The following is an 11,187-nucleotide window of genomic DNA, read 5'->3' as shown; positions in this document are numbered from 1 at the left end:
CATCAGGACCCATTCTGTGTGTGTGTGTGTGCGCGCGCGCACGCACACACACACACACACACACACACACACACACACACAGAGTCATCACCAGTGGTGACTGTCGCCTTGCCCTGTGCCAAGAGTCGCTTCTCCACTATTTTGCATGCAGCACTCTGATCCACAGCCAACACGTCCAAGGCAGAATTGCCAGTGTTTTCACCAGCCCTCGCTCCTGCACTACAGGAGCTCCATCTGCAGATGATTAATTATGTTTACTCTTGTTTATTTGTCTTCATATGACACCTTTTTCTATGGAGTGCTCCAAGTGGCGTATGTGGGTCTCCCCCTCCTCGTTTAATCCCCACAACAGCCCTGTGAGGTAGGTTAGGCTGAGAGGCAGTGACTCCCCCCCCCCCAAGTCACGCCCAGTGAGCTTTACGGCCAAGTGGAAATTCAAACCCTGGACTATTTAACCACTGCACCACACTGCCACCACACACTTCATTTCCCGGTTGTAGAAAGCCCCCCTTCTTGGGGAGGGGGCTGGGGGAGAAATCTGATTCAGTTCACATGCAAATGCAAAACTACCTGACTGAGTTTCTAAAGCATTCCACAAACCGAAATGCATCCCTCCTTTTGAAATTTGCATCACTCCGAATTTTGCAATGCCGTTCTCCATGAAAGAAATTTGTACAAGAACGCATTGCACTGGGGTGAAATGTGCAAAAAAAATGCATCTCTTAGTGAAAATAACAGATAAAAAAAAGTGTTAAAGGAAAGTTGCTTTGCAAAAGATGTGTGCATTAGGTAAAGCTGTATACACAAATGTAGAATCATAGAACTGTAGAACTAAAAGGGACACCAACGCCATCTAGTCTGCCCCGCTGCAGTGAGTTTATTAGAAGAAATTTACACTAAAATGCTTGTGAATTTTCACAATGTCTTTTTAAAAATTGCACCATGATGTGGAAATGTGAAGAACTCAAGTGAGTGAGGTTCAGCTGAGAGGCCATGACTGTCCCCCAAACTCACCCACTGAGCATCACGGCCAAGTGGAGATTCAAACCCCAGTCTCTCCCAGGTCCTAGCTCGACACTCTAACCACTGCACCACACTGCCTTTTCTCATATTTCAGCTATGGCTTTAAGTCATTGCATTCGAGAGGGTTTAGGAGTTTGGGTTTAAACCAGCAAAAGGTCTGAGGATCTCAATGTCAGACGTTGCCATTTCGCCTTAACGCTGTCTCTGCGGTGCGTGCCGCTAACTTGCTTGCCATCCGCCCGTGCCTCAGAGATGGGCCAGCCTCTTAAGGTTGAGCAAATTAAATTAAAACTAACAGTCTGTAACCGAGTAGATGGTTCTCCCGGAGCCAAGAGCGCGAGGAGAAGGATCTGTGCATCTTTTGATTAAACACCACCAAGAACAGAATGTTCCTAGCAATTCCGAGCCTTTTCAGAAAACGCAGCGGTCGGATACATTTTGGGATCCATTCAAGAGAAGCGGCTGCTCGGGATTGTCTGAAATCACCCTAGTTACCCTGGAGGGGGGCGCAGAAGGAATGTCAAAACAGAGCGCCTGGCAGTCAGCACTGGACTTGCATCACCAGAGATGATAGATCAGCCCAGCTATGGAGATGAACTGGGGGGTGAGCCGGGGACGATCCATAAAGGAAAGGGGTTTAATTTATTTGTTAAGATTTTTAGACCGCTTTCTGCCCAGGGTCCCCAAGCTATTTCTGACAGTGAAAATCCAGCCATTAAAACCAGATACTTTTCAAAATCAAGCCATAAAACAGAAATGATACAGGACAAAATATCTCCTCCAAGTGAATAAATAGGTCTTAACTAGATGTCAGATAGCAAAGTAAAAATGTTGGAATAGTAATAATAATAATAATAATAATAATAATAATAATAATAATAATAATAATAATAGATCTATTAATCCCAAAAAAGTGCAAACATAGCAAAGAGAAAGAAAACAAAGAATCAGAAATTTAAATCAGCCTGGAAGGACAGAGGTACAAAGATACAGTGCAGTTCGAAAGGGATAGTCAAGTATTAATTCATGCAAACATTCCCTTTACAAATAGTAAAGATTCGTTTTTTAAAATATTCTCTAGCTGTGAGTTTCATTATTCTTGAGAATAAAGCGAGAACAGAACTAGTAAAGACAACAGAGGGTAAAGTGGGAGTAACTGGTTGGGCTTACTTCTGAGTAACCTTATACAGAGGTTAAGCATCCCTACACATAATCTGACCTAGGATTAAGCCCTGCTCAAGTCAAAATGCAGCAGGTGTAATGTATTCAGGTGAAAGTACATACGAATAAACTGTATTTCGAAGACCCTGCAGCCTCTGCTGTGCCTTGATTTCCCCCCTGGAATTTTGCTACTGCTAAACAGAGATGGGGGCAGCATATAATACCATCTTAACACTTCATGGAGAAATGCCCAACCACACCTTACTTTAGTATCCTCTGAGGGGCACCTTCCTTGAGATCCAGCAAAATGTAAACACGTCAAGGGAAACAAATCTTTTGGTTTGGCTCCCCAGCTTGGCATTCTCTGATGGCTTATGCCTTACGCAACGTCTCCCTTTAAGAGATCAGCGTGAAGTTTCACACACAGGCTCGGGACCCAAATCTGTAGGGCGAGTTCAAATCCCAGCTCAAACTCAACAGCCATTTTTTTCCAGGGTGGCTGAGGAAAAGCAGAGTGTGCAAGAGTTTACACTCCCTAGATGAGGGAAATCAGAATGTCAGCTGGTGGACATGTTGACGACACAATTCTACATTTCAAGTTGGAACCGGCAGGGGCTGATGGAAATGATGTGCAAAGTGTCTGAAGGGCACCAGGTTAAGGAACGCTGGTCTACAAGGGAAGGTGCTAAACCCCAAAGAACACAGTAACTCTAACTTGTGGCTTTTTTTATTATACACATTCCTCAATAGCAAAAAATGGGGACAATCTGAAGAGAACAGTTTGGCAATCATAAGAGGAGTCTGCTGGATCAGGCCCATGGCCCACCTAGTCCAGCATCCTGTTCTCACAGTGGCCAACCAGATGCCTATGGCAAACCTGAAAGCAGGATTCGAACACAAGAGCATCCCTCCTGTGGCTTCCGGCAACTGATATTGAAAGCATTGCTGCCTCATTCAGCTTCATTGGATGAAGGTGTTACAAGGAGAAAAACTTCTATTATCATGTCATCTTTGACTCCTAAATGCTGCAACCTTTCCTCATAGGGCAGGTGCCCTTGACCATTCTGGCTGCCCTTTTCCACCTGCAAACCCCACAGTCCTTCTCCATGCCCCCTCTCCTTGGGCTTGCGCCATGTGGTGGTGTCTGTGGCGGTGCACATTCCCAGAGCTGTGCCAAAGGTGATTAAGACTGCTGCTCTGGAGCCAGGCACTTCCCGGCAGCTGCCAGACACACCCCATAAATCCATACCACACATCTTCTAAGTCTGCACATCCCCTCCAAACTCTCTTTTTCTACAACCCCCTCAAGCCCCTTCCCCATGTATACACATGCGTAGTTGCTCAGAGCCCAGGCGCTGCCCACAAGGAGACAGCAAGAGGAAAACACCTTGTGGCTCTGGCGTTTATCTTCCTGACACTCTGGATATCCTGTCTGGCGTCCTCAGAAACTGGGCCTGTTCGATACGCACAGGGGACTCTCGTGCGCACACAATCGCCCGCCCCTTGTATATCTGCAGAGACACATGTTGACAGCATGTCTGGATGAGGGCTGAGCCAAAAGTACTTGCTGTGTTCGGCAGAATGTTTTCTGCAGTGGCGATTTCTTTCTTCCCCCATTTTGGCAGGGGAATGTTCGCTGCTTTGTTTATTTACGTTACTGTATTTACATCCCATCTTTTTTCTCTTGAGGAACTCAAGGTGATGGGCGTAGTTCTCCCCGCCGCCTCAGTTAATCCCCACACAACAACCCTGTGAGTTAGGTTATGCTGAGAGGCAGTGAAGTGAGCAACCACCAAAGTAACCCAGTGACTTTGTGGGGAAATAGCTTCATTCTCAAATTGTTTAAGTTCCATTACAGTTTTAATTAAACTACTATTTTAAAATATGTTTTAGCTTTCTGTATTTGATCTATGTTTTAATTTGTGTAGGTCACCTTTAGTCATAATCTGGGGCAAAGGCAGGATATTATTATTATTATTTATTATTATTATTATTATCAGAAGCAAGAGACTGGTTGAAACATTGCTATCCTACCTAAATGGTTAACCTGTACTGTGGGTTTTGGAGGGATGTGTTAACAAGCGCTGTAGGATACATATGGTTGTGAATGACTGTCATGGTGATGAAGAATTTATTTTTTGGTAGGCTGAGGAAGAAGCTTTAGACCATTTCCTGAATGAATCAACGCAGGGAGTCGAGCAGAATGCCTTTTCTCCATGGTTTCAGCTGCATCTATGAGTACCAGGGGTTGGTCGATGAGATTTTGGAATGTTTGGATCCTCTGGTGCTGGCAATGATGGACAGGTAACTGGGAAGCTGCTTCTCCATCAATGTAGGTAGGCAATACTGAGCAGAGTTCTTATTCAATTCATCCCATTCTTCAGAACTATGAGAACTAGGATCTTTGAGGGTTTTCTACAATCAAGCAGTGTATAAATACCATGAAATGCAAAAATGCAATCCTACCTTTCAGGGAAAGAGCCATGGTTAAGGGTAAACACCTTATGTACATGCAGAAGGCCCCTAATGGCATCTCCAAGTTGGCGCTTATAATATCCCCTGCCTGCAGAGCCATTGCTGCTGTCAGTCAGTGCATACAGTACTGAGCTAGATGGACCTGGTGGTCTAATTCCTGGGAGTTTATCTTAGTGAAGACCTCACTTGGAAAAAACAACTCAGGTGGTTAGGAAGGCCCAACAGAGACTCCACTTCCTCAGGGTCTTGCGAAAGAACAACGTTAAACAACAATTGATGACCTCCTTCTACTGGTCCACAAAAGGAAGTGTCCTCTCATATTGTATCACAATGTAGTACGTTGGCTTGACAGCCACGGACAGAAAGTCTTTACAGAGGGTGGTGAACACAGCACATGATATCATGGGCTGTCCCCTGAGCCCACTAGATGACATCACAAGGGATCGATGCCTTAGGAGAGCAAGAAAAATTCTCAGGGACGATTCACACCCCGTCCAGCACCTCTTTAATCTTCTACCCTCAGGCAAGAAATATTATAATCAGTCGTAAACAACAGCCTAAAAAACAGTTTCTATCCGTGGGCTGTTAGGCTGCTGAACGGAAAATGATATAGTGCAACTGACTTTCAGGGTTGGTGTGTTGTGCGACAAGCACACAGAGGGCTATGAGATTGAGTGTTTATGTGGTGGGGGGGAGAGGGAGGCTTGGTTAATTTCATTGTACACAGGTTGTACATTGACAATAAAGGTATTATTAATGTAAAAAATAAATAAATCACATTAGTTTCTCCTACTCACTCTGGCCTTGCCCACCACTGGCACAAGGCTGCAGAATGTGGCCCAGAAGGACATGTCTTCTCATTGGCACACCGCTCTTCCCTCTGAGCTGCCTACTGATTGGCTCTTTAGCGTTACCAAACCACCACCACCATGGAACTTTGCCCTCCTCCTATGGTCATGCTGGTGCTTTATTTGCCTTGTTTTCTTGTGAAGCGCCAGCAGCGTGGTAGAAGATGACAGGCGGATTGCAGCCCTTCATCAGCTGCTGGAGAGGAACACCAGCTTCGTGTACTACCAGGAGGGTGTGAACTATTCATTGCTGAAGATGGCGGCGTATGGGATGGTCCGAGCCACAGAAGCCCTCCTGCATGGTGGGGCAGACATCACCTTTGAAGGTTGGAGGGGGACCCAATTAATGCTTCCCATCTTGCATTTATTTTAAAATTACAGAAATGATTAGAATAACTATTTATGGAGACTGTATTTTTATATACATTTTTTCTTGATTCCCCGCCCCCTTTCAACTGCTTCCTTTCTGGTTAGGCTCTAGTCAGCAGTGATGGGGTTCAGATCCACAATACGGAAAGCATTTGCCTTTTGTTGGAAGAAGGTGAGCTTCCTCCACCCACCCGCCCCACTGAGCCCTGCTGCTTCCTTCTGCAGGGCAAATCCAATGTTAAACAACCAGTGGTCTCAGAGCAGGAATATGAGCCCGGGAGGCTAGCACCCTTTTGCCGCCACATGGCATTCTCCGTAAGACGACCTGCCTGGGTGAACTGGAATGATAAAAGTGCAAGCACTGATCAATCCTAATGTATTTTTATGAGATATACATATGGTCTATATAGATAATAGATTACCTAGGCAAAAAAGAACATTCTTCTTTATTTTAGGTTAACTGAAAGAAATACGAATAATCATGCATTGCCACAATATAGTCTCAACTTCAAATACTTACAACACTATTCTAAACACATTATTAAACCTCTTTGGTATTACTTTAAATAAGGGTTAAGATATAATTGTGATAGAGGGCCATATATTTATTTTCTCTTTCTCGTTTTTTCTTCCTTAGTTTGGCTTTGATTGTGTTTTATGTCAAATACTTTTAGTAAAAATTGATTAGAAAAAATAGGAAAATGATGACAGTGGTAATGTTGCCAAGGGTCATTTTAAAAAAACAAACCAGTAAACTGCTGTTTCTTTATTGTCCCTGCCCTTCAGGAGCCAATGTGAAGGCCACAACAAAAGATGGCGACACCATCTTCTCCTCCATCATCTCCCTTCTTTGGAAGACAGTGGGAGGTGATGAAGAGGAGGCTCAGACCGTCAACCGTTTCTGCTTCCAGGTCACTCAGCTGCCAATGACCCACGGGGCCAACCCTAGTGAGTGCCCAACCTACGAGTCCCTCAACCTGTTGGCTATTTGCAGTTTAGTAGCGCTGCAGAGAGCTTACTGGGGAGACCATGCATTAAAAAGGACTCAAAAATAACTTAAACAAGGTTTTAATAACAAAAACAAAAACTCCTTATACACTAAATACATCAACAACAAACCAGACCCAACCACCAACCCATCCCCCAGGGTAATGGGAGAGGTAGGTGCTGCTCCTTATATACTACACCCAATTGCTGACACAGCTTAATCAATACAACTCAGCAGCACTGGCTATGTTTCACAGCTGTAAGACTGGGTCTCGTTATTTGCCCTGGCCCTGGCCCTTAAAAACATACACAACTTGTGAAATAATAATGAACCTTCACATTTTAAAGTGACCATTCAACACAACCACGTGTGCCTGAAAAACTTCCAGCTCCACTTTCCCCTCCTGCGCTTCCTCCTGGAGTTTGGGGCATGCTACAACTGCACCCTCCATGGGCCTGCCTGCTGGTTGCGCTTCAGCAGTATCTTTGAGTGGCTGTGTTCCTACCTGTGGTGATTAGAGGACGACACCTTCTCTGCTGACCTCTTTCAGAAGGCTAAGGCGGTGCTGGAGCTCTTGGCCTTAAGCTCCCAGATCAGTTGCACTGTTTTGGTGTTGTTAGCCGCTCTGAGCCCGGCTTCGGCTGGGAGGGCGGGATATTAATTATTATTATTATTATTATTATTATTATTATTATTATTATTATCAAGCTCCCCAGCAACTTCGATATCAACCTCAGCAACTGCCAGTTCCATAGGAAGAGTATCTTGGACCTCTTCACCAGCCTGAAGAAGCTGGAACACTCCCCTCCTACTTTGAAGCACATGTGCCGGGTTTTCCTGTGGCAGCATCTCAGACCCTGGCCGATCGATAAAAAGTCAAGGCCCTCCCGCTTCCCAACTTGTTGAAAAAGTATCTCCTCATAGACCTGAGCAGCTCTGTAGAGGTAGCTGTCTGACTTGGACTTGAATTCTGGTCTCTCCCAGGTGCTAGGCCAACACTCTAACCACTACACTATCCAGATGTTGGGAGATTCAGAAAAGATAAAAGGAATTCTTCACATAAACTGTGGAACTCACTTCCACAAGAGGCAGCAACGGGGGTGGGCTTTGAAAGAGGATTAGACAAATTAATGGAAGGTAAGGCTATTGATGGCTATGAGCCATGATGGCTATGCTCTTGCCGCCACAGCTGGAGGCAGCAAAGCTTCTGAATAGCAGCTGCTGGAAGCTGCAGGAGGGGATTCAACTCTTGTGTTCGAATCTGGTTCGCAGATTTCCCCACAGGCGTTTGGGCGATCCAGCAGGCGCGTCTTACGGGCTTAAGTTGCTGGACTCCAGATGTCAGGCCCATGAGACATCATGGCCAAGGATCAGTCATACTGAAAGGGTTGATTGTGGTGTAATGGTTAGAGTGTCAGACTAGGACCTGGGAGAGACCAGGGTTCAAATCTCCACTTGGCCACGAAGCTCACTGGGTGGCCTTTGGGGGCCAGTCACTGTCTGTCAGCCTCACAGGGTTGTTGTAGGGGTTTGAGAAGGAGAACCATATATGCCACCTTGAGCTCCTTGTAGAAAAAGTTGGAATATAAATGCAATATAATAAATATATCCTTTATTAGGCATAGCAAACCACACATTATCAAACAGACACCGTATACAAATTGTACAAAATAGGAGCTCAGCATAACATGGTTTGTCCCAGTTAGATCTTTAACTCCAGAGAAAATCAATTTGCATAAATAAAATAAAATAAAATAAAATAAAATAAAATAAAATAAAATAAAATAAAATGTAGTCTGGCAACATCCAAGGGAATAAAGGGTGCTTGATGGTCACATCTGCTAATCCCTGCATTGCTGAGGGTTGGACTAGATGACCGTTGGTGTCCCTTCCAACTCTACAACTCTAGTAATAATAATTTTACTATCTGACTATATTTACCATCTGACTGGGTTGCCTCAGTCACTCTACTCTGGCGCAATTCAATTATCCTGTAAGGCTCCTTAAAGTAATCAGAGTTCTATGATCCAATGGGATGTGTTCTCAGAAAAATATTCCATCCACTTTCTCAGCCAGGGAGGCAGGTGATTCTTGTTGCTTCTGGCTTCCATTGCCCAACACCCATCAAGCACAATCCTAGTCCGACGCAAACATCAGAGGATGAATCTGACCACAGCCAGGTAACTGTCAACAACGGCATCCTAAGGGTGAAGACAGGCGTGCTAAAAATGCATGGTGTGTTTTTTTCTGTCCCAGAACAGAACCTTTTGGCATGGTGAGGTCGAAGAGTAAGGCCCACCAAGGAGTGTTTATTTTCCAGTGCCCAGGACAGGGATGGAAGAGAAAGTTGATTCAGCACACGTTTAAAGCTGAATCTATCCTATTTAGATTTTCCGAAGCATTATCAGGACCAAAACAGAGGCATCTTTCAAAATGTGCTCTTCTCCAAATTTTGCAATGCAGGTATGAGTGAAAAGAACATACAGAAATGTATTGTATTGGGGGAAATTGCATACCAAAAATGTATTTATTTGGAGAAACTTGCAATAAAATACTGGCCAATTTTCATGAGGATTTTTAATTATTTCAAAAGCCAAAATACCTGGACATCCTGGAATTACAGAAATCATCCTGGCTTCCGAATGGATCCTGGGATGTCTTGTTTTGGCTCCTGCAAGAGCTGCAAGGCTGTGTTCTCGTGCAAGTCACATGTGGCCTTGAAATAAAAAGGTAAAGGGAACCCTGGCCATTAGGTCCAGTCGTGACCAACTCTGGGGTTGCGGCGCTCATCTCGCTTTACTGGCCAAGGGAGCCGGCGTACAGCTTCCGGGTCATGTGGCCAGCATGACTAAGCCGCTTCTGGTGAACCAGAGCAGTGCACGGAAACGCTATTCACCTTTTCGCTGGAGTGGTACCTATTTATCTACTTGCACTTTGACATGCTTTCGAACTGCTAGGTTGGCAGGAGCAGGGACCGAGCAATGGGAGCTCACCCCGTTGCGGGGATTCGAACCACTGACCTTCTGATCAGCAAGTCCTAGGCTCTGTGGTTTAACCCACAGCACCACCCGCGTCCCTGGCCTTGAAATACACGTGTCCCAATTTTCCTCTGCAGCATGTTGGAGGTTATGCAGCGGCTGAGCAAACCCTGAGGCCGTGGAGATGAAAATATCCTCATTTCCACTCTCTCCAGCTCCTCAACCCAGACCCACATCTCATCCTAGATCTAGCACAGAGCAAGCAGGTCTCTGTGCCTCCAGCTTCCAGGTCAGGTCATACACACCAAATTGGCTCTTGTTCTCCTACCTAGTGGAGGAGAGACCTGGAGGGCCCATCGCTTAGCGGTAGCTCTTATGATCTAGCTCATACTTTAGAGATGCTGATGAGGACACTTAAGTGGCCAGCTAAGGTCATTTGTCTTGCAAATAAACTTGTCTGATCAGTTCAGCAGAATCTTTCATTAGATTCTAACCCAGTGTTTCCCAACATTTGGCCTCCAGCCGTTTTCAGGCTACTATTCTCATCATCCATGGCCACTGGTCTTTGCTAGCTAGGGGTGATGGGAGTTGTAGTCCAAAAACAGCTGGAGACCAAAGTTGGGAAACACTGTTCTAACCCCTCACTGGGCACAGGACTCCCAAGAACTGGAAGAGTCTCGGGGAATTGTCCAGACTGACCCCCCCTGCAAAAAAACAAAAAATCCCCAAACCCTACAATGCACTATTCATAATTTTACAAACCTCTGGGTTAGCTTTCTACAAGGTGTGGAAGTCAACGCCCTTAGCAAAGAGTGGAAACTGAGAAATGGGTTAGTCAGTTCATCAGCCACGAGCCGCTTGGGCCCCTCTAATTGTCAAGGAAAGGGTGGTTCCTTCCATCCATATGCAATTCTCTCCCCGCTACACCCCCACCCCACCATCTTCTTAATTCCCCTTTGTCTCCCTCCCTCCAAATAATCATGCCCCAGGCGACTGCCAAAAATCATCGAATGAAACAATGATCTGTGGTCAGATGGTTGGGGAACCACAAGCCATCATGTGAGACCACAAACCCAGGGCTGAAGAAAGAGCCCGATGCAACGTGATCCGTGGACCGCGAGGCGTTTGGCTGGCCTGCACAAGATCCGAGGCTTGGGAAGGGGCCAGGAACGGGATGCAAAAAGCAAGCCACAGTCTCGCCGCCTGCCACAAAATGTGAGCTTCGGCAAAGGAGATTTTGCTGGTTTCGGGGTCTCAGGTAGCGGGACTGCCTTTAAATTTCCAAGGGCAGTTTTCCATTCTTCATGAAGTCCAGATCAAGCACAATTCCTTGTGGGATTGCTAA

The 11,187-nt window shown here is 45.5% G+C and overlaps 1 protein-coding gene across 1 annotated transcript; it reads left to right on the top strand.

The window, feature by feature from the left end:
* Window positions 1-4,387: 4,387 nt before the first annotated feature.
* LOC307204580 (ankyrin repeat and SOCS box protein 6-like) lies at window positions 4,388-7,770 on the top strand (the record flags this gene model as incomplete). Its single annotated transcript, XM_079956184.1, has 6 exons — window positions 4,388-4,488; window positions 5,652-5,781; window positions 5,982-6,048; window positions 6,663-6,869; window positions 7,212-7,374; window positions 7,566-7,770. The coding sequence occupies 6 exons, from the start codon at window positions 4,388-4,390 to the stop codon at window positions 7,768-7,770; spliced, it is 873 nt and encodes a 290-aa protein (XP_079812310.1).
* Window positions 7,771-11,187: the final 3,417 nt, after the last annotated feature.

This window comes from Podarcis cretensis (assembly GCF_951804945.1).
Source record: "Podarcis cretensis genome assembly, chromosome: 15".
Taxonomy (NCBI): domain Eukaryota; kingdom Metazoa; phylum Chordata; class Lepidosauria; order Squamata; family Lacertidae; genus Podarcis; species Podarcis cretensis.
The sequence above is the reverse complement of the archived record's forward strand: the minus strand, read 5'-3'. Positions and strand labels throughout refer to the sequence as shown.